At 54.7% G+C, this 22577-nt stretch overlaps 5 protein-coding genes across 5 annotated transcripts; 3 read left to right on the top strand and 2 right to left on the bottom strand.

Annotated features, from left to right (window-relative positions):
• Positions 1-3743: 3743 nt before the first annotated feature.
• Positions 3744-5416, top strand: CSUI_005297 (uncharacterized protein; the record flags this gene model as incomplete). The annotated part of the gene is made up of 4 exons (XM_068065474.1): positions 3744-3824; positions 4141-4197; positions 4930-5070; positions 5379-5416. The coding sequence occupies exons 1-4, from the start codon at positions 3818-3820 to the stop codon at positions 5414-5416; spliced, it is 243 nt and encodes an 80-aa protein (XP_067922548.1). The 5' UTR covers positions 3744-3817.
• Positions 5417-7737: 2321 nt separating this feature from the next.
• Positions 7738-8055, top strand: CSUI_005296 (uncharacterized protein; the record flags this gene model as incomplete). Its single annotated transcript, XM_068065473.1, has 1 exon — positions 7738-8055. A coding segment is annotated over one exon (315 nt), but the record flags the coding sequence as incomplete, so codon positions are not given.
• Positions 8056-8485: 430 nt separating this feature from the next.
• On the top strand, positions 8486-10894 carry CSUI_005295 (scp family extracellular subfamily protein). Its single transcript, XM_068065472.1, has 4 exons — positions 8486-8643; positions 9226-9338; positions 9808-10019; positions 10211-10894. The coding sequence occupies exons 1-4, from the start codon at positions 8488-8490 to the stop codon at positions 10384-10386; spliced, it is 657 nt and encodes a 218-aa protein (XP_067922546.1). The 5' UTR covers positions 8486-8487; the 3' UTR covers positions 10387-10894.
• Positions 10895-11302: 408 nt separating this feature from the next.
• Positions 11303-18259, bottom strand: CSUI_005294 (tubulin gtpase domain-containing protein). Its single transcript, XM_068065471.1, has 7 exons — positions 16957-18259; positions 16706-16763; positions 15746-15954; positions 14939-15247; positions 14238-14487; positions 12957-13217; positions 11303-12468 (listed from the first exon to the last, which is right to left on the bottom strand). The coding sequence occupies exons 2-7, from the start codon at positions 16735-16737 to the stop codon at positions 11970-11972; spliced, it is 1560 nt and encodes a 519-aa protein (XP_067922545.1). The 5' UTR covers positions 16738-16763; positions 16957-18259; the 3' UTR covers positions 11303-11969.
• Positions 18260-19059: 800 nt separating this feature from the next.
• CSUI_005293 (uncharacterized protein) lies at positions 19060-22577 on the bottom strand. The gene is made up of 2 exons (XM_068065470.1): positions 20866-22577; positions 19060-20360 (listed from the first exon to the last, which is right to left on the bottom strand). Exons 1-2 carry the CDS (start codon positions 20915-20917, stop codon positions 19639-19641), a joined length of 774 nt encoding a protein of 257 aa, XP_067922544.1. The 5' UTR covers positions 20918-22577; the 3' UTR covers positions 19060-19638.

The raw sequence follows: 22577 nt of genomic DNA, 5'->3' as shown, positions 1-22577 counted from the left end.
TTGATCACGCCGGGCGGCTGCCTATAACATCTGCTGCCATTCGTAGAGCTGTCTGCCCCAGCGTATGACCGAACAGAGTGAGGGCAACTGTGCCATGAAACGGCAAGTCTGTATCACACGCTTCTAAGGAGCGCAACACGGAGCGGTCCTCCCCAGTTTTGCTGGGGCAACACGGGAGATCCTCCGTCGTGTCGCCGCCGAAGCACGAATCTCGCTCGAGCCAATTATTCTTGACACGCACCCCGTAAATCCAAGACGCCGGCTGTCGTGGAGGCCAGCAGTCCGCGGTCGAAGAACTCTCTCAACCTGCGCGATGAGCTGGAGGTGTGCTGCCAGCTGAGTGAGACAAACGCTGCAAGGCATGAGTTTCTGAAAACCGCAAGCACAGTAGCTGCACGTTCAACGACTGTGCTACCGCCAGTATCCACCGTGTCGCGTGCAACGCGAGAGCGAACTACTGAAGCAAATGAGAGCCCTCTTACTCTCAAAGCTTCACACCGCTGTTCATCTCCCACCCTGAGCGCGCCTGTGATTGCTGCTGCGGGACCCGTAGATCCTCTGCTTTCCTTGTGCGGAGAACTGACGGAAAAACACGTGCAGAAAGTTCTTTCCGTAGGCTACGTACATGCTTCGGCGCAGCTGTTCTACCAGACTAGGACGACGCAGCGCTACAAGAACTGTAGGCGCCACATTTGCGCTACTCCCAATAGTCGCACTGGGCTGGCGCGGGAGGCGATTGCGTGGCTGCTTACGCAGATATCGAGCGATCCGACTGTCTAGGGTCAATGCTAGAGCAGCGAGTCTGCAAATAGATCTCAAACGATCGGGCGCAGCAGGTCAGAGCAGTGTCGAGTTCCAAGACAATTCGCTTGCAGGACACGTTTCTGGATGTGGCTGCGTAACTCATTCTTGCCGGGCCAGTGTTGTACTGTACCAGGATGACTGCCGACAGGAAGGGACCAGGTGCGAGCCCATTCCGACTGATGGGTCTCACACTTGGTGGCGTCGCCAGCTCTCATCGAGCAAGCCCGGCCGGGCCGGGAACACGCCACCGCGAATTAGATTTTCCCCTCGAGAAACTGGATGACAGAGAATCCCCTGTTTTGCCACTAACTCTTCTTTTTGGGGCCGTCTTTAGCTATAGTTCAGCTGCTTGGAAAGCCACTTGTTTCCCGGGGCTGCAAAACGTTTGAATCCAAACAACGGCTGGCCGATCCCGCCCTGACTGTGGCTAGTCCTGCGCACGGGGAACCCCCCTGCTTCGTGCACACCTAAATCACGAGGTCCTCGGTCCGCGGAGCAGCCGTGCGTGCCGCCACACTTTCTCCTTACGTCCGTGGACGAAGCGATTTGCGTAGGGGGGCGATTCCCCTCTAAAGAGACGTCCCGTAGTTATCTTGCTGTGGCGGCGTAGAGCCAGACCTGGCGCAAGGAGCTATGCTAAACAATGTCGCCCTCAGGAACCTGGAGGTCTCCGTTGTTGCCGGTGCTCCGGAGGCCCCAACATGGGTTCGCGGCGGTTTGGTGTTTCTCGGTGTGCGCTGTGTTCGGAGTGCTTTCGTTCATCGTCTGGGCCCAGCACTGTCAGGCGGTCTCCACCGGAGGCCCGTCTCCGAGTTATACAAATTACCAAGGTCGCGCAGGGTGGCCCCTAGACTCTGCGAACTCCGTCCGACACCTACGCACCCGCATCTCTCAACTGTCAAGCGCTAGTGGCGCCGAGAAACACAGGGAACGGATGCGCAGAAGTTCTCTCTACTCATTCGCACAGGTAAGCGGTCGACCGCGAACGCTTTTAAACCCCCACATTTGGCCGGCTGTCTCTCAGTCAGGAGGGGCAGTGACAGTGCCTAGCGCCATAGGGGGTGGCTGGGATCAGCGTGGCGTCGATTGCACACGAAAAGGCCGGCGCCGGTCACCAAGAAGTCTGTGGCTGGCTGCGGCACTCTACTTTTGTCGCCGTCCCCACGCTCTAGACCAGAAGCTGTGTCAGACGGATATGCAAGAAACCCTGTCCAGACTCCCGCGCGCCTGTTTTCCTTTCCTTCGAATGTGTTTGCTTCCACGGTGGTGCAGCGGCGTCTTGGCCGCGTCCTCGCTGCGAACATGAGAAGGGAGGCGCTAGGCAGCCGAAATCCCTCGGGACTACACTTGCAGGTAGGGGCTGCTACGCTGTCCCAGTCGAATTACACAGTGCGGCGGCTTCTCGGACTTTCCTGGGCTGCGGCGGACAACTGGCTCCTATGACGTGCTGGCTGGAAGCATACTGCTGCCGCTAAAAACACCGGCAGGATCTACCATAAGTACCTGGTGAAGAAAGTGTCGTGCTCGGCAGATGAGGCTGAACGAGAGGGCCGTATGTACGATTATAGTGTGTGTACGATTGTGCGCTTGCACTACCTCATTTGCTCGTGGCGGCTGGAGATCGGAGTTTTGCTGCTCCTTTCCTCTGCTGCAGCCTCCTGTTGCGGCCGGTGCAGCCGCAAGACCCCCGGGGTTGCCTACTCCGGGAACGGAAAACGGTAAGGTTTTTCTTTCTCAAAAACGGCGGGCACAGCAGAGAAACTGGGCCCGAAATTCTGTCAAGTCCTGTCGAAACCACTGCTGCCGGTGTTTTGATTCAGTTGTTCCGCCCGGCGACCGAGGGCTGCAATCTATGGCGGAGTCAAAACTTAAGGAGGAGGTTGAGAAAAAGTCCGCCTACCGCCGGCTTCTTGACAGTGTGAAGGACTCTATCAAAGTTGAAAGCTTCAAGCCCAACCTATCAAATCGTAAGCTCCGAGACACAAAATTGGAGCCAGCTCCAGGTACCATCGCGCCCGCGTACACCCTTGCTGTGCCGTATTTTACGTGTAAGCCTCTTGTCCACACCTGCCCCCCACCCTGGCAACGGTTATTGGGGCTCTTAGAAATGTCGACCGTTTTCAGCGGTTGCTTGCGCCGGGCGCTTTCAGAGGCCGCAGCTATCAATGCTTCACACATTTGCATAAAACGGCGCTTGCCGGGCCTCCTGAGGAAGTTGGAATACTTCCTCGCTCTACCTTTATCCGTACAAAGCGCGACTGAGGCGTCTAGGTCCACCGCCAACGTGCCCCCCTTTCCGTGATGCGGAATGTCAAGCAGAAATGAACTGCGTGGCTGCGTGCTTCTCAGCAATGTGCCCGTACATCGAGTCCACTTGGAGCAAATGTGCAGGCGGATCCTCGCTCGGTGTCGGGACGAAGTTCAGAGTTTCCGTCAGAAACGTTGGCGGCAGCTGCGAGACAAGTGTGAATCAAATGACGTGCTCTCCCTTTGGCGACCGCACTGGTATGGTGTGCAATCCGGGGTCATCTTTGAACCTGACAGATAAGCGGTCGAGCGACTGGGCCTCAGTTCTCCAGCCAATACCACACTCCCATGTAAACTTGCTGGGATTGCAAAGCGATAAGATCCACGCGCGTGCGTTGGCTGCTCTGCAGGGACAAAAAATGTTGGACAAGAGCAGCCGGCGTCTGCTGCGAATCTCTATGGATCAGGTTGGCTCAAGGCGACTCCTGCGGACACACGAACAGCAAAATAGAAGTGGCCAGAAACGAACTTCTACAGGCGGCCCGGTCGCGGGCCACCCACAAGCGACGTCAGCACGTCGAGTACCTGTGAATGTGTGCACACATAGCCGGGGACCACACGCCTACGCGGAGCTCGAAAAGCGTTCCCGGAGTGCAAGGAGCATGTGATCTATTCGGATGGCGTTTTTGCAGATCTCAAAATAAACCTCCATCCACAGCAGAGGACGCCGAGTTCGCCGCCTCGTCTTCCAGAACGCAAGCCAGATATGTCGGGTAAGGATACGGTCTCCATGGTCTCTTTCTGTCGCGGCGCTCTCGTGAAATTCCAGACCATACCCCAAATACTCTGCGCACTTTCAGCCCTTTGGTGCTCTTGCTTTGAGTCCGCTCAACGGAGGCGTCATTGCGAGCGATGCCAATTTGGAGCTCCGGTACGAATCAGTCTCGCGTGGTCCACATTCGCCGTAGACGTACTACTGGGGCTACTTGGACAGAGGGCCGTATACGCCCAGATTCTGAGTAACACCCTGCAACATCGGAACAGTCCGGCGCTGGTCCTTTCGTCGGTGTTTCTTGTGCTGTTGCGCAGCCTGGGCACCCGTGAAGGCTCCGACGGCTCGCAGCGAGACGCCCCAGCAACCTTCTGGTACGCGGTTTCCTATGTCGGACATGCTGGAGAGACAACCAGGAGGTACCGAGGTTGTCTCCGCGCACGGTGTCATGCGTAGGTAACGTTGCAGTGTTGACAACTGACCGCGGTTGCGGCGCATCGCATCGATGTCGAGTGGAGATGATAGCTGGTAACAACTCTAGTTCATTTGCACGCCCGAAAGCACATGCTCCAGCAGAAAAGCCCCGGAGTCGAAACCACTGACTCAGGCTTGTTAGTCACATCGGTGGCGCTGCACGGAAGGGACCAGCGAAGGTGACGTGTCACATCTGAGTCATGTCAGGCTACGTGTACGTGCAGAAGCTGCGTCACAGAACAGGACTAGGCTTCTTGCGTGGCTGTGTCTACGTGTTCGGGGCTGAGTATATCATTGTTTGATCACCAGTCTCAGCTGTAAGAGCTGGCACCAGAATGCCAGCTGGGCTGCGCGACATCGCTCAAGATTGCTCGCAGTAGACACTATGCCAGCTAGCGCGGCGCCAAGTCCGGTCCTAGGTTGGCTGCCAGCAACGGACAAAGCGTGATGGTCCAGCGAAAGTGTCGCTGTTCAGCATATGAAAAGCTGCTGCGATAGTTTCCCGTACTTGCCCAGCGTGCCTTTAATGCGTGCAAAAAAGTCAATACTTCGAAAGAAACGCGAGTTCCCAGCACAGCCGCAGGGTACTCCAAGGAGTGCGTTGTTTGCGGCTGCGGCGTGCACCATGCCAGGTTCGGAGGCGGCACTGACTGCGAAGGCAGAGAAACTGCTTGCCCTACATATCAGCAAACACATCCAAGCTCGGGGAAAGGCGTTCGAGAGAGTTGCCCCGTCAATCAAAATTGGCCGTGTCTGGCCCGACCCATTGAACCGTAAGGGTTCCCACCGCTATTTGCCTTCCCAGTGTGGTGAGAAGGCAAATAGTGCCTTACTGGGACAGCTCAAGTCATGGCATACTAACGAACCGTTCCAATGCCGAGCCCAAGCAGGCCCAGTAGCTGCACCAGTCTTCACTGGCCACGCGTTCGCGGCTTGCACCCGCCTTCAAGTTCTTTGATATCAAGAGTTACCCGCAAAGCGCCTCCACGTGGTGGTCTGTGCGGTAACATTTCTCGTACGTGCAGCGGATTGTCCCCACGTGGACTCGACGTGGAGTCATTGTACTGGAAGCTGCTCTCAGGGGGACGCCTTTCGAGTTGTGGTGAAGCGAGCGCCTGATAGCCAATGCAAGTCCTCCCTGTTCCGCAGTGACTGTGTCCAGGTATCCGATTGCAAAGGTGGGTGCGTCACTCCTTGCACTCCGCCCCCCTCCGGAGGGCCTGCGCACCGAGTGGTCGATTAACAATTCTTGGCGCCTGTAAGTTTGCGCCAACGCGAGCGGGGGAGAGAGCTGTGCCGTGGGCACTCACTAAATCCCGTGAAACACTGAACTTGAACAGCGTTAGTAACCCCCAGCTTCAGCCGTGGGTAGTTCTGACTGTGCTGGATATTGTTGAAGTGCATCCTGAGGAACGGGTTGCAGGCTGAGAGGCCACGAACTCCCAAGAAGCGCACGACGAGGCACCTTTCGCGTATCCGTGCTTTCGCAGATCCGCTTCGCAAGTGGAGTCTCCTGCAAGTCAAGCATCCAGCCGACCTACCCGGCAGTGTGTTTCGGGACCTAGCAAACAAGATTCCTCATGAGTCGGAATGGGGACAAGGTAACCAGGTTACTGACGCAGCTTCGAAATGTCTGGCAACTACTGCTGACGCAGGCTGGCAACACATCGGCTGCCGAAGGGGGGGAGAGCTGTGTCGCTCGAATCCAGCGCATACAGGCGCAGTACTGATTGCTGCTCTGTGAGGCCGGCGCGGAACAGACTCTGCCACCGACTGGTTCGCCTTGCTACATGAACGGCGCTCTAGAGAGCCCGAAGATGCAGTTGCTTCGAACCTCGTACACGGTTCTGGCGTATTTTCTTTTTCAGCGAGCGCAGATTTCCCAGCGTCGTCTTTTCAAACCACTTGGTCCATCCGACATTTCGAGGGCAAAGCTCTGGAAGATGAGGAGTGCGGCTTGGCCATGAGGTCTCGGTTTACACTCAAGGAGGTGTCACGAGTGGGCGGAAGGTACCTCTCGAATACGTTTGAGCACGGGCCGGCATCGAAACTCTGCTTACAAGGTAAAGGCCGACAGCAGTGACAGAAAGATTGGCTGTGCCGATGAGGAAGCGTACCTGGGTGACGCTAGGGCACTCCGTGACCTTTCAGCAAGGCGATACTGAAGGCTTCGGCGACACCACGCCGTCGCTGCACAATTGCACTGTCTCCCACGCGTCTGCTCTCCGCGTGGGCTTGCGCGCACAGCCGACCATGTGCTCGGACCTGCGACTGACTTGTGACCATGTATGTAACATAGAACCCGTCAGGTCTTTCACGAGCGCGGCAACTCTGTCTGGTCGTCCGACTGTTCACGCTGAACATGTTGCCCCACCACCTCCGGCGGCTATTAAGCTCTCTCCTGCTCAACAGAGGGACTTCGACCGGTTCAAGGAGCAAATTGCAACGGGGGCAGTTCGTGTACCTGCGGTGTTGCTTAGGCAGCTGAAGCCTGCGCGATACGTTCCGAGTACCGCTCACCGTAAGCTGTTGACGTGCCTTCTATACTTGAGTTATTGGGCAAGAGCAAGCCATGAGATTCCTAGGGTATTTCTTATAACAAGTCCGGCAGTGGCGCGCACCCAAGGAATCACTGAGTACACTTACGTGCAGCATCATCTTATTCCAATCAAGGTGGCAGAAGCGTAGTTTTCAGCAGTTTGATGCGCCTCGATTGCGGAGCTCACAACGACTAAGGACGCGGTTTTTGGTGGCCAACGGGCGGCGCGGTACTAGCACGCTGAATGAGTATCTGAGTGTAGCTTTCCATCGGAGTCCCCACTCAAAAGGGTCCTGTTCAGTTTTTGGCTATGCTCTGTAGTCAAACGAACAGCCGCTGTAGTATAAGAAACCGAACCTGTTGGTGCTTTCAGCCGACTGTCCCGAGATTGACTCCACACACAGCGATTGCGATGCTCGCTGTAGCCGGGGTACAGCATATATGCTGTCGGTTCGGTTCGAGCGAGGTCGCTGCGTCGCGAAAGCAGTGGAGCTGCCCTGCAAGGACTTCAGCAGATGTTCAAGTAAGCTCCGTGCTTTCCTGGCGCTGACGTCAGCAGATTCAGGCCGCACTCAGTTCAAGTGCTTCCCAGTCTTCACCGCTCCACTGCTCGTAGCTCCGTGCAAGAACGACTCTCGGCTGTCCCCACAGGTGTGACTGTCGCTACTCGCGACATTCGTTTCAGGTCCCAGTTTGCGGTGGGAACTGCTATCCAAGAAGGGAACGCCAGAACTTCCCCCGGGGCAGGCCGAGGAGCTAGCAAACATGATTCCAGGGACGGTCCCCCTGAGGCCAGGTGAGCAGAACAGGTGGCAGAGAACAGCCCTAGCGAGCTACGTGCCACGCAAGCTAAAGGGAACCCGGTGTCGGCTGCATCCAGACTCCGCCAGCCTATGCTTTTCGTGGGTTGCATGTTGGAGAAATGGTGAAGATGGCACCGGAACTAGGGGCACTGACTGCAGCTCGGAAACCCCAAGGCGCCGCCTAGCATCTGTCTTCCGGTTCGGCCAGCGCGGACTGTCCCCGGACAAGAAAAAAAAAAGTTATGAACTCTGCTGTGACATCGACGCCGTTCAGATCCGCAGGACTCCCACAACCTCTGCTCGGTGTTCAACACAGCTCTTTCGCGACGATACAGAACGAGTGGGGATGGGCCCATGGGCGACTCCGACTGTGGCAATGGCTATCGGAACTATCTTGCAAGCGGAATCGACATGAGAAGAGGAGAATGTTTTTTCGTACTGATAGCAGTTGATGATTCTTCTCTCTGCCAGGGTGAGTGTTGAATCCAGATACATGTGGCCTGAACCGGAAAACCCCACACTTTTACAGGGGCACTATCATCAGCCTGCGGGACTGAAGTTTATCCGGCTCCTGCAGCCCTTCACGCGCCTGGGAGTTCCCTGATTAGTTTGTCTCGTTTAATGAAAGTTCAATCTGGGCACCATTTGCCGGGGCTGTGCTGGGCAGCGCAAGAAATTTGCGTCCGATCTTTCTTGTGCCTTTTCCGTGCAGCTGATTCGCAACGCTTCAATACAGGTAAATCCGTGGATCCCGTCAGTAGTAGCTAAACAGGAGATGACGAGTGCGCGCGGCAGGAAGCCCGGAGAAGTCAGGTCCGCATCCGGTTGTGATCGTGTTCCCTTCAGTGATGCTGAGTCGGCACAACGAGCTTCGTCAGCAATACGGGATTCCCCCCTTGAAGCATGACAGTTCGCTGCAGCAGTTCGCTGAGTACTGGGCGCATCAGCTTAAAAAAACGCACCAATGCAACCTGGAGCACTCGACTTCGACAATGCACTCAGCCGTAGGTGACTTGCTTGCTGACTAGACTCGACCTACTCGACTCGTTGCCTGCGTCGCTTGCCGCACAAGTCTGGTTACCGCCCCAGAGCTGGAAATTGTATTCACCGGCGCCTGGGCTCTCCGCTGCGTGCAGAGTCCAACATAGGTAGCGCGGGCAGAGCAATGTGGAAACTAATCTACAGTCTTCCCGGACCTTTAGCCTGAGAAGGGAGTGTACTGCGTCCAGGGTCGCAGCAGCTGTCAAGTTATAAACAAGCACAGCACAAGTCTTTTCACTTGAGCGACCAGACGTAGTTTCAGCGGCTCACATGCGAACGCCGCTTGGGCTCACAAGCTTTGCGGGACAAGACCGAATGGTTTGGTGGATAAAGCCATCACATCTTTCGCTTGATAGAATGAGATAGCTCGCTGGCCATGTGGTCTTGTGGGGTGGAATCCGAAGACGCTGCTTCCGTGGAACTCCAGAGTTATATGGGGGAAGTGTTAACAGCTGGCTCTCTGGTCAGCGGTAAATGGCACATGAAGCGATACAGTCGTGCATCGATGGACCATTCTTGTGCACTGTCTTCATCTCCTGCCGCAGTTTACCAACGCGTTTAGTGACCTAGGGGAGAATCTCTGGGTGGGTTGCGTCCGGGGAGACCCAGTGTGGGAGAACGCCGCGAACGATTGGTTCACTGAAGTTTATTGCTATCGGTAAGCCGCGTACACACCTGGTCATATCCTGAGTATCAGCTGAACTCTCAGAATGAACCTTCTGGCCCCCGCTGCCACCGAACTCAGCACAAACCGCACAGACGTCATACGGCGAAACTACACAGCCTGACGACACAGCAGTCGAACCGCAGATATCACAGTGATAGCAACCGCCTCCCCCTAGTTTATGAAAGCCCGCGCGGCACCCCAGTAATGCACTTGCCTCTGGAGATTTGTCAGAACAAGGCAGACTGCCGGTTTGTTTCCATTCGAATCCAGTGCCAAGGCCTCTGATCTCTATTGGAGTATTTGGACCGGGCCTGCCCGAAGCAACTTCTCATCCAGAGGAGGGTGGGTAAGGCCCTATTCGGATGTCGGTGCTAGAGCATAGTACTCTTAGCATAGTCGTTCCCTGCGACCTGGGGCTCTCCGTGTCAACACAGGGCTTCCTTACTTTTGTTCTGAACAGGTATGGGAAAATCGGCAACCGCTGCACAGCGGACAAGTTCGAAAACTGCGATAACTCAACTCACCGGGAAGGGGTGATGGTTGGTCATTTCACCCAGGTGATGTCGGACAGATCAACCCACATGGGCTGCGCGTCTTTGCTGTGCGATTCCCTCTGCCAAGATAAAGGCCCTCCTAGAAAGAAGTTCCTTGTTGTGTGCAACTACGGCCCTGGTAAGCCACCAAAACCACCCACTATCGCTCCGCTTCCGCCGTCACCGTAAGCTGTCTCGAAGACGGAAACAGAGGCAACCGCACCGTCGGTCCACTAGAACGGACGAACAGAATAGCGATGAAGTATGGTCCTTGTAGGGAATTACTGTGCACTCCGGGGTTTCGATGCTACGCCTATCGCATTCTTGCAGGAGGCAACATTATCGGTGTTCATCCTTTCAAGTTGGAGCACGCACAGCGACTGAACAGCCTGCTGAAGGGAACCCACGTTCTACCTCCTGCCCCGGAAGATCCCGGGTCGACAAAGCAATGCGAAGCGAGGCATCGTCAGTTCAAGGTCGAAAAGCCCAAAAAAAATAATCTCTGAGAACCGATGCTCACAGGGCTCGTGCCGCTTTGAGTTTTCCACGCACCAGGGTTCCGACAGCGAGTCGTGGTCTTTCGATCTTCAATCTGCTTGAACGTTGCAACACCAGTGGGACGCCATGCTAGCAGAAACCCCACAGTAGTTGTCTCAGTGTGTAGGACGAAATAGAGAACGGATGGGTCGAAGAAACCGCACAATGGCTACCTTCGTGTGTAGGATGGAAGCTTCGAGTGTGTAGTATGGAAATTGGGAGTACGGAGGGGCCGAGACCAGCGTCTTGTCGGTTGCGTATTAGCTGAGCCAAATCTCCGAAGCTGTGCGACTAAGTCGCCGGAGTACTCCGGTGTTGTCTCTTCGTGGCAGCCATGTATCTATCTGTGGTTGCTCTCCAAGTCTTTCCTGTGCCAATTGAGTTCTCTAGGCACCAAGTGACTACTAGTGTCGTTTTACTGGAAGTGCGCTGCTGGTAAAATCGCCTATTGTGTCAGCCCTGGGTCAGAAAAGACAGTTGCTACAAAACCTCGGTGATGCAGCTTTCCGCGGTGACTGCTTAACGTTGAGGAAAGATCCTAATTCGCTTGCCGACACTACGTGAAAGGCAACCTGCTGCTGGAAATCAAAAGGAAAAAAGAAAAGCAGGATGCGCGGTTCACGAGCAGCGACTTCGTAGAAGACAACGACCGACACCCGAAGGCTGGTACTTGAGACGAAAACCTTGTCGCCTCTGTGCCATACTCTAAGCTACCTCGATGCGCTGTCGTGTCTATAGAACTAGGACCTCCAAAAAAGCCGAGCATAATGTCATGTTCGGTTGAGCAGGTAGCTGCATCTGATTTCGTGACTGCCACAGTAAACCGACGGGCATTTACATGGAGTCAGTCGACCCGGAGCGTACACTGAACCTGCAAACCTTCGCCAGATTTTCATTGACAATGCTTGTGTGACGAACTCAGTCAGGAATGATGCGCGGCTTTTTATATTACGCGACTGACAGGAACAAGTGAATTTGAGACAAGCGGCGGTGATCCAGAGCTTTTTGAAAACATATCCACCCTGAATGCGAAAAATAAAAAAATCATGCTCCTCATCCAAGCGGAAGTCGGACTCAAAACAAACCAAGGAAAACAAAGCCACATTCACTGGCTCTCAAATTCACAGACAGAAGTCCATGTTTCAAACACCTGCAAAAGAAGCAAGGGAGCCTTCCAGCGACAAACCGTTCGCTTGCAGACTTCAGGCACGGCTTCTCTAATTGTGCAGGATTCAGTCACACTGGTGCTGATAATTGCTGCCAGACTTCGCCTGGTCAAATCACTCGTAACATTTTTTCTCTAACGGTGGGCTCCACTCCAACGTTTTGGGGGGCAGACGGAAAAGGCATTAGAAGCAAGCAGATGGCAGCAGGCTGGAAAAACACTACACCTTTAGCCATCGAGCCCTTGAAAAAGTCAGACCTGAGAATATACCAGCTTCACATTGTATCCCCAAGAAACGGCTCTCAGCGGTTTTCTTTTGGCCTGCACGTTCTTCAGTCTCCCGTTTGCTGCCGGATAAATCTGGCCCGCTGCTCACCCTGCCGGCGATCATGCTTCTCCAGTACTGATTAAAGACAGTATATCATCGGCATGAGACTCGGCAAGGTTCGAGGCGACCTTCTCGTCTTCGCCATTCTCCAGACTTGAACGTAGTTTCTCAACTTTTTGTCTCTCCTTCAACGGGCGAGTCCCGGCAAGGCCGGAGTCCGAAAAATATACCTCCGATTTACGTCTCGATCCAGCATCGCCTGTAGAGCGTCTCCTTGGACTGTCTATGCCGCGGCCTCTAACAGGAGTCGGGGGGCAGGACGTGTCTCCGGTTGTTGTAGTGACGAGGGGTGTAGAGCGCGATACACTTCCTATGCTCTTGCCGTCATGTAAGGGTGAAGGAGGTACAGTTGTCGGCGCCGAACCGGACACATCTTCATCATCGTATTCGTAGTAATACTCGGCGGCAGTAATGCATTCCCTGTAATCATCGATTGTTTGTTGCAGACGCTCATCGGCCTCCTGAAACTGACCTTCTTCTAAACCCTCGGAAACGAACCTGGAAGCAAGGGCACAGACCAAGCGCGACCGTCCAAGGAGGACCAACGCCGCATTGACGTGCGCAAATATCGTAAGAAAAAGACCCGAAGACTAACGCACCAGCTCTTGCTGCCTCACACCCCCGTACTACGTTTAGTTCCCGTCAATCGCGTAGCCGGCTACGGGTGGATGCACTGGAACGTAGCATCAGACAAGGGGGCTACATGAGCCGGAGAGCTACACATCCTGCTGGCGCAGCCTCGCAGAGGACCCAGGCGAATGCGAACCCGCATAGTCGCCGTTGCAGCTTGCAATGTGATACACAGATAAGCAGGACTTTCTCTGTATGATACGAGTATGAGATTCGCCGACGCATCTGGTGAACCGGCGAGTCCACCGTGAGACATCGCTGCAAATCAGCTTAGTGACACGAATTTCTCACGGTGCACAAACGAGACTCCTGCACTGGTGACGGCTGACCGGGGTCTTGACGGGTATTCTACCTACCAGTGCACAAAAGCCCTCTTCTCGATCATCTTCCGCATATTGGAAAGCGTCGTTTCAAAAACGTCTGAAACGGCTGTATTGTTCGTGAGCACGCAGCATGACGCATAGGCCGGCGCCAGCTCAGACTCCTTGCTCACACACATCAGCCTGTTGTTGAGGCTACACTTGAAACCCGTGGGAACCCAGTCTACGAAGTTTACTGCGCGGCTCTGCTTGACCGCTGCAATTCCTTCCTGCACGTTCCGTGGAGTAACGTCTCCTCTGTGCAGAACGAAAAAAGGCAGACGCATTTGCTCCATGACACGAAACATGGACGAACTTATCAGGAAAATGATGTATCTGCAGAGACCGGTAGAAAGCAGCAGCTCTGCAAAGCCAGCCACCACCTACAACCAGACAAGAGAACACGACCCGCCGGTCCCTCACGTAAGAAGTACCTATGGGATGCGCCAGAGAATGATACTGCACAAGCGGCTACCTTTGTGGCTCAGCCACCTGCTACAGCTCACCCCAGCTGAGTAACTGAAAAGACGGCGACACAGGGGCACAGCTGGTGACAAGAGAGAGTCTCTCTTCCCCTGCCAACAAACTGACGCTTGTGTCTTTGGGAAGAACTCGAACAGTGAGGACCTTCTTCTCTGCCAACCCTTGCCAGGGCTGAGGCGACCATCGGATACGAAAGAAGACCGGCGAAATCCGTTTGACACACAAAATCATGAGACATAGGCGAAACAGGGGGGGTTGGCTACCTCGCAGGTAAGTGCCACACGGTCGTTGGCTTCCGCTACTTGGGCTTCTTCAGTGTCTCTAGCACCAACAGCTCCGCTAATACTGGTTTCAGGGTCCTCCACACATATGAGAGTTCTGGATCAAGAACCACCAAACTGCGATAATCTGATGCTCTCGCCAACACGGCTGAGCGCGTGTCCATGCAGAACTTGTTTCTACACAAAAGCTCTTCGAGCCGGCTTGGCTCTGTCCTGCACGGCAGGGCTATAGAACAGCGCTGCTTCCGGGGGAGCCAGGTGACCAGTATAACGCACACGTCCTTCTGGCGACTGGTGCTGCGGGGCTGCTAGCTGTGCACATGGCCTGAAGAGCGGCCACAAGAAGGAGCCTTGACGCACCTTTTTGCAGGACCGCGACAACATACGAGTAGTCTGCCTGTCTATAACCCCAGCTAACATGAGACTACAGGATGCAATGGTGTGTGCCTGTGGTTTTTGTCGTGTCTCCGCCGGCTTGCTTTTCCACAAGCTCCTCTCTCCAAGTGCCCCTCACCGGTACATGAGGTGACAGGCGATGAACCGGCCCTCCCCGCAGTTGACTCCAGACATGCAGCGAGACGGCAGAAAGCACTCCAAAGTGATGTCCTTCGTCGATGCGCGGTTGTAGCGATACTTCCGCCTGTTTACCACTGGCGCCAGCGAAGCCGTGAGGAAATTCAGCTCAGGAAAGGGCACTGTATTTACCAGTGTATGCTCAATCGTACTATTCAGAGATCCTCCGAACCGTGCTGATACTGTCGTTGCTGCGCGGAAAGAAAGCGCAAAGTTGAGAACACTTTTCTCCCAAAGTAGTACACACCAGCAGCTCACACGCAAAACACTACTGCGACTGCAGCCAGTGCGGGTTTTCTCGCCAGTAAGTTACTAGAGGTGCTTCTGTGAAGCGTCAACTAGCTCAAAAAAAAAAACACTGCCCGTCTGGCGCCGAATGCGTCCAACTCTCGATCACCCAGAGAAAATGTAAGCTGGCGCAGTACCCGCGTGCGCTATCCCATGCCAGTACCTGCCTGAAAGATGGTACGGTGGTCTACAGACAGCAATACTCTAACTGCTTTGCACATCACGGGTAACTCCACTTTCCAGATGTTTTCTGTCGAGGCTTGAATGACAACCGCTGGTAACGGGAGGCCTGTCGAGGCTGGCATTTATTGTCTGTGGCGTATGCTAAGAGGGTTCCCGCGAACAGCTGCTTACCCGAGAGGACCTGCGCGACGAGCTGGTTGAGGTTGCTATGAAAAACAGGTTCGACGTTGAGCAGGTTCTGGTTGATGTTGAAGAGTGCGGCATTATCCACAACAAGGGCAGCAGTGGAGTGTGCCGTCACAAGTGGAGACGCAAGCACTGCGTTGTACGGCTCCACAATGCTGGCCGTTTTGGATTCTGAGGGCCAAACAATAGAATCTAAAATATATTTCTTCCCAAAATGATCTGCGAGATTCTCCAGCAACAGCGACCCGAGTCCCGATCCCGTGCCCCCTCCTAACGCCCGGCACAAGAAGAAACCTGAAGGGGACAATGCACGGAAAAGCAAAACAACAGCGGGTTGTCCGTGCTACACTAAACAGACTGCCACTCATCTTCTGACCGAGTCAGACACACAGATAAAGGACACGCGAGGTGCGTCCGATCATCTACCCAGACAACCTCCCGGATGGTCGTTCCGGCATGACTGAAGCCCGATAAGCAGGGAACTGTGAGGACATGAGATCTGGCCTCATGCACAGACAACCTGGCGTAAGAACACTGGCCCGCCTCCCAGCTATCCACCTTCTTCGGACAAAGAGACGCGGATAGAAAGAGATCACTTGATGACGAAAGATAATCCCAGGGTCCAAAGCGCCGAACCTTCAAGTGCCACGCTGTTACCGGTCGGCTGAATCTAGTAACAAGTTCGACATGAAGTGAGTAAGAAAAAATAAATAATTCAGGGAGAGAAGTGCCTCATCTGCTGCTCAGGAGACGTGCCTGAAGCTCCCGAAAAAGCTTTCATTCGTGCCTTACATTGAAGACTGTCACAGAGTTCGGCTTGACGCCGCAGAACATCCGTAGCCGCACTCAAAACTTGCCTCCCCGTGTTCAGGTAGCCTCGAGCAAAGTTGCTGGAGGCGTCTTCCGTGTTTGTCACGAAAAACGAGTCGTCGAAGAGAGGCGCTGCCGGTCCCCGATCAATGGCATTCTCCACTTCCGTGTCTAGATCAATGATCGCGGATCTGGATAAAAAGACACGTGACAAGAGTTCGACTGTCTGAGAAATGCAGTGCGGCGCTTGTGCATATAATGAGTCCGATGTTGTCTCCTTCCTTGACCACAGGCCAATGTATGCCAATCACCGCCTCGCACTGGAGGTTATTACAGGAAAAGAGCACGGCCTCTCTGCTCTTGGGACCTGCTCCAATGAACAAACCAACTCACTTAGATACACACGGTCGCAGCTTCCTTCTGCGCAGCCTTGAGGAAGGCCACTATCACACGCACCAGTTATCTGTTTTGGTCGTTCAGGAGAAAAGCAAGAGGCATCTGGTGAAATTTCGAGTAGGTGACCACTGGCAGGCCAAAATCAAACAGTGACATCTTCCGTGAAAGGGAGTTTCTTTTACAGGGTCACATAAGTGGTGTCACCCCTAACTACTGGCCGCGGGCCTGGCAGAGCTTGAGACAGAGCGCTGTCCTAAAATGACGAGAACTACGGTCAGACGGGCGCCAACAGCAGCGGGCAATGGAATTCTCTTTCGTTTGAAGAACATGTCTTATTCGGTGGACTCTGCTGCCCGGCACAGATCTGACGCCAGCATGACCTTCATAAAAGGTTAGAGGCCGGACCAACGACCAAGCGTGCCGCAACAAGAAGCCAGCCCAGCGCCAGTTGCGAAGAAGAAAGAAGAATCGTGTCGACCGTTGTTCGGTAAAAGCGGCTGATGAGCGACACTGCCTACGAGGCCAGTAGAGTCAGGGGAGCCTTACAGATTGGTCATGTTTTCCCAGGCGTCTCGCATCCTTGCTTAGAGAGTGTCAGAAACGGCTACATACACAGACAGCAGCAGCTCCCAGATGGTACTGGCTAGTTCTCCTCACTGCAGCATATGATTTACAGTATGGCCAGCTCTTTCCATACAAGCTACAGAGTGAGCCCACGTTCACTCTTCGGATCGTGTGACGCAGTGCTCGAGCAGATCAGGAGCCAGGCTGCGAAATATGCCATCCCCCAGACTTACCGGGGCACGTGCCTCCCTGTGTGCGATTCATAGAAGAAGCAATCGACGTTATTTTGACAGCCGTCAGGGACACTCTGCTTGCCTTGTGTCCCCTCGTATGTCAGACCGTGTTCAGCCAGCAGCAATTCCCAGAACGCCGTCCCGAGCTGTGCTCCCGCTTGCCCACAGTGAACTGTCACTACCTCTCCCGGCATCTTCGCGTGTGGCCTCTCAATGTCAACTCTGGAGCGAAATCTATCGTGGTCGCCGAGGAAGTGGTGCAGACAGTTGACCCACGCCGCCACAAACTAAAAGGAAATAGGCTGACTTGAGTGCCACAGTACGGAAGCCAAGAGCTCGCCGACGCATCAGGGGCTTGGTTCGGACAAACAACTGGCACTTTTCAGGGTGCCCTTCTCATCTCAGTTAGGACACCCGGATGAGGCTTGGGCCGGCCTCGAGAAGTCCTGCTGAGACAACGTGGGGTCGACTGTGCACGCGGAGGACGAAGGACCGCACAAGTGTGAGCCGAATGCTCAGAAACCTGCAATCAAAGGAGACTATAGGGCAGTCCGGGTGAGAGGAAGAGGAGAGTCAGAAGGCTGCCAACTAAGCACCGCTGACCTTGACACCGTCGCTGGCCGTTATTCCACGGCCCTTCTGTCCAGCAAACTAAGAGTGCATCCGCAAACGAAAGAAAGATGCAATGGGAGGCCGGCAATTAGTCAACTAAACGCACGCGGAACACTGGACAAGAGAATGCGGCGGGTAAAATCCACGAGGTCTCGTCGCGGAGGGGGACCGGCTGTATAGAAACACCCCTCATCCAGGGAACCATGACTTCACGAGAGGCGAACTCCGGGTGTCGAGGCGACGCTCAGAGCAACCAAAAGCAATTCGAGAAGCGAAAACGCACATGTGTCCTTGTTGGGACAAACCCTCACGGCGAAGCACGAAACTACAGCCACACGGGCCAGCATCGAGATTCAGCTGGGGACAGACACGGGGGCTGCTTAGCCGCGCTCAAAAAAACTGTGTAGTGTTATCCCTCGTGAAAGGACAGCAAGAATGCAAATAGAACGCCTCCGCCTGCTGCAAGTTAAAATAGGGAAATAATTCCTTGTGACTGACTCGAAAACAGCTAACTACTCCTACCGGCAGCTCGCAGCGGTTCTTTCCGCGCGTACAGCATCGGCTCGCCGGCTCGCAACCGGCCGCAGTGGGCTCAAACTGTCACACAGGCCTCGCGACTAGCCTGAATATGGAAACCGTACCGCGCTGCTGCATGAGTTCACTGGCATGCACGAGACTCGGTAACTACACCGCTATCAGCAAATGATTGAAGAGGGACAGGAAGGCGAATGAGCTCAGCCTAAACCGCCTGGCCTCGCGAGACCTGTAAGCTGGCACTGAAGGCGCAGCTGGTGCCGCGGTAAAACAAAGTTGGTATCTCCGCGTGACCTCTGTGCTGCCGCCTAAAGTGAAGGCGAATCACAGGGCTGGAGCTTTGTTCAGTCGGTGCTGTCTAAAGGTTGCCTTCCTTCGTGGAAAGGTTTCTCAACTTCCACTGATATCCTTCTCGGTTTAGCCGCGGAGGCCGGCCCTCTCTAACGGTTTTGTATGGGAGGTGCGATGTGGGTTTTGTACTCTTTGGCAGCTGCCGAGCATGAGCCTCGGGAGAGCGACTGCTGACGGTGGAATCAATTCGATGTATGACTACCATGTGTAAGGGATGCATCCGGGAGGCCAGACAGCCGATTTCGGTGGCGCGGGGTTGGTTTCTCAGGTTTTCAAGTCGAAGCATCGGGCGGGTGTGTGGGCTCCGTTCTGCAATAGTGTACGCTCCCTAGAGCCGCCTGCTGGCCGCGAGAGACACTGACACTGTCGAGGGGAGCCTCCGGTGTAGACAGAACAGCTCGTAGCGTTCTCTTGTGCAGCATTGCTAGTCACACGCTACTGTGTCAGCACTGCGGTCAACACGCACGACGTCGAGACGCACACAAACCTCCCGGTCGGTCAACTTTTGAGATCGCTGAAGTGCCTCCGTCGCCGAGTCGGAGAGCACTTCTACTAAGCGTTTCAAGCAGCGTCACAACCGCGCACACGGCGTGCTTCGGCTAAGTTGTATAGGTGATTCTCCTTGGTAAGGTCAGCGGTCGTGAGAACCGAGCGCTAGGAAGCAGTGTTAAAAGAGTCCGCACCACCTCACACCTGTCAAAGAGTTCGCGGTTATGCACTTGTTACTGAAAACTCAACAGGTATAGCCGAACGCCAACGTGGTTGCTCCACGCAAGACCCTCCACGCACAGAACTAACTCTTCGCACAAAACAAAACTCGAGGCTCTAGCGAAACCTCCTACAGAGCTCCTGCCTGGTAGAGAGGGTAGAGTGGACGGAAAAGCCTCCATCAAACCATCGCGTGTTGCTCGTTTCCCGCGAGCCATTCACTCGTCTCTTCACAGCGACACTCCGAGAACCATCTGCACTCGTTCAGCCTGAAGCTTTGAATGAGAGTGCACACAGCGGCTTAGCTCCACGAAGCCAATAGAAACGACGACAAAATGCAGCCAAACTTCTAACACAGTTCAGGCGAAAGGACAGCCTGCATGAATACAGCAGGAATTTCCAGTGTTGTCTTGAACGTGCCGTCCAAAACAATATCGAAGAGCCCTTAGATGAGCAAGCAGAAAATTCCCCCGAAATTCAGGGTGCCGCGGGCCTGACCGGTCGAATACTTGTAACCTGGGGGGCAATGCCATGGAGAGAGAGATGCTTGCCGGTCAAGGTTTGACAAATCGGCAGCGTCGTGTCGGCTCCGCACTTGGGAATATCCAGCAACGCCTCTTTGGCTATTTGTGCGAAACGCAAATCACTATCGTCAGCTATGGTAATAATCTGCTCAACCCCCTGGTGCCTCGCTGAAACACCAGTCATTTTCACGCGATCTCTCGTGAAAGACGGATCCTGCGTGACCGCTGAAATGACGGTGTACAGAGAATCAATGAACTCTGCGACACAAATATCTCGAGCACCATGGCACACTTTGTTAAGCATTTTGAGAGGCGAGACATTGAAGAAGACTCGAATTTCTGAGTTTCCTCCACGCGCTCGCCGGCGTTCTTCAGGAGTCATCGAGCTCAGTGATGCAGGCGAAGGAGTCGACGCGTGTGCAGGAGGGGGCAAATTCAGTGGTACCTGAAGGGCGTCGCTGGTCATCAGTTGCTCGAGATATGTGAATAGCTCATCAAGGTAGAACATTGGCAGCCGCAGAACGCTGGCCAGTCCTCGAGAACTGTCGGAACGGTCGTCCTCGGGTTTCGCATGATCAGCTCCGTCGTTCGCACCTAAAACTCTCAAGGCGGCTGCCTGAACTGTCTTACTTGTGAAGTCACTGTCCGCAGCAGTTAGGGCTGGTACTGAGGCACCTAAAGGGAAAGGTCGGACATCTCGAGGAGCTCGTAGTCAGGAGTGCCAACTCGTGCAACAACTCCCTGTAGTGGGATACTTGCTGCTAACAGGGGTTTGGAGAGCCTGGGAGTTTCGGCACGGCACAATCGTGAAAAACAAATACTGTCAGTGGAGCGGGCTGCCTTCACTTCGGGCTGACCGGGAAGAAGGTGACTGCGCCTCGAGTCCCTAAAGCTACTGTGTACTCTGAATACCATTTCCAGCTCGAGGAGATCTCAGGAAGCGCAGACCCGGGCAGCAGACCTGGCACCGTTTGGTTCCCTCCCTCGTCGCTCACCATGACAAGCGTTGGGAGAAACCGTATGTCTGGCGAGGCCGACAATTTGCAGGGACTGTCTACAGTGTTTAGTGCGGGGCGGCTTCAGTGATGCCGTCTTTAACAGTTGTCTTTGAACGTTGCTGACACAGTCTGACGTACCCAGGCTTGGAGTCCCCGTACAGTCGCACCTACGACAGACTTACTCGCCACAGCCAGCGCCATCAGAAAGGTCGACAATGTACGCGATGCAGCCATTCTACGAAGGCGGGGAAGATAGTTGTCTGTGGGCTGAGAAAGCCCGGAAAACCTTTTGCTGGGAGGTTGCCAAAAAGGCCGGACGTATCGCGACACCCACCGACCTCGGGAGGCATAGACTACGCAACCCTGAAGCAAGTGACGACAGCCTTCCCAGGAACTAAGAAGAAAATACGAGGTGGGGACTAGAGGGGGAGGCAACCCAACTGACGTTGACAAAGTGTAGACTTCGCCAAGAATAGGGTGGCCAAGATGCTGCAGTCAGTCCGGAGGCCAGCTAGTGAGCACGGAGGATAAGAAAGCAAAAAGCACCAGAATTGGTTCCTCGTATGGAGAAAGGAGATCCCGTGCACACTCGTCGAGGTCACTTGAAACGGCCACCAACGCCACTCGTACTTGAAACGGAGTCGCAGCGCCACAAAACAAAAGATATTTGGTGAACAGAACAGCTGACTGTGAGTGGCCTCCCTGACAGGAACTACACACAGTGGACATCAAAAAACCAGCCTCTCCCAGCCCTGTCCCGCCTCCCGGTGCTTCTGACGCGTCACTTGAAGCCACGCCAATGAAGATGGTTGGGCTGAACGGTACGTCCAAGCTTTACCAGCCAGGCTTGTCCGGCTGTGCAGCAATTGCGCCTGACGTCTCCTCCGCCGGCGTGTCAGCTCCAGCTGGGATCTTTTTGTCCGACACTAAAGCTCACTACCCGTGGCACTCGGAGTTGGCACGTCCTCACACACAAGTCGCCGCTGTGGCAAGACGCTGACACGTCACTGCAGGTCTCCTATGCCGTTCACATTGAGTTGTGAAAGCTGCTGCATAAGGAGAGCCCCTTGCACATAGATCACTGCCATTCTTGTCAGGAATCTCACTGTTACGCCCTGAATAGTCGCCAGCCGCTACTGGCCCGTGTCTTCCCCGTCGCCCGTTCGGGTCGTCAATCTCCGTTACCGGATTTTTCATCTGATGCTGGCCACTTCATAAAATCACAGGCGGTGCTCTCACCTTCCTTAACTATCACGACCGCTCCGACGCTATAGCAGAACCCGAGCGCTTGTGCCCGCGCCGTCTTTTCAATATATTTGCACTGATGCTTTAAAGAAACACAAGGCCCAGGCGGCCGGGCTCCGGTTGGCATTGCTCTGGAACAACCGGGCAGACCCCGGCTGCTAGATTAGTCAGCACACTTCAGCCAACGCTGCCACGCAGTTATCTTGTGGCCTCAGGTGCATTCCTCCGCCTCGCAGCTGGATCCGCTTTTGTCCGGACGGGGTCTACCGCACGCAGACGCCTGTGACCTCATAGCCGTAAAGGACGCCTTCCCGACTGCAAGGACTCTATCTTATGAGCAATGTGGCACTGACCGAGACGCTGTGTCAGCACGTCCTCCCTGCGTAGAGGCATACACGCCGGTGGAACTGTGCATTCCGGGCGGCCTTGCCGAGCAGCACAACAACCTTCCTTCGGAAAAAACGGGTTTCTAGTTTCAAGACCCCTACTCCCATGCCAAACCTGGGATGCTGTCGTGGTGACTATGCCGTTCACATTGAGTTGTGAAAGCTGCTGCATAAGGAGAGCCCCTTGCACATAGATCACTGCCATTCTTGTCAGGAATCTCACTGTTACGCCCTGAATAGTCGCCAGCCGCTACTGGCCCGTG

Source organism: Cystoisospora suis (genome assembly GCF_002600585.1).
Source record: "Cystoisospora suis strain Wien I chromosome Unknown contig_2567, whole genome shotgun sequence".
Taxonomy (NCBI): Eukaryota; Apicomplexa; class Conoidasida; order Eucoccidiorida; family Sarcocystidae; genus Cystoisospora; species Cystoisospora suis.
This window is presented reverse-complemented; position numbering and strand designations above follow the sequence as displayed.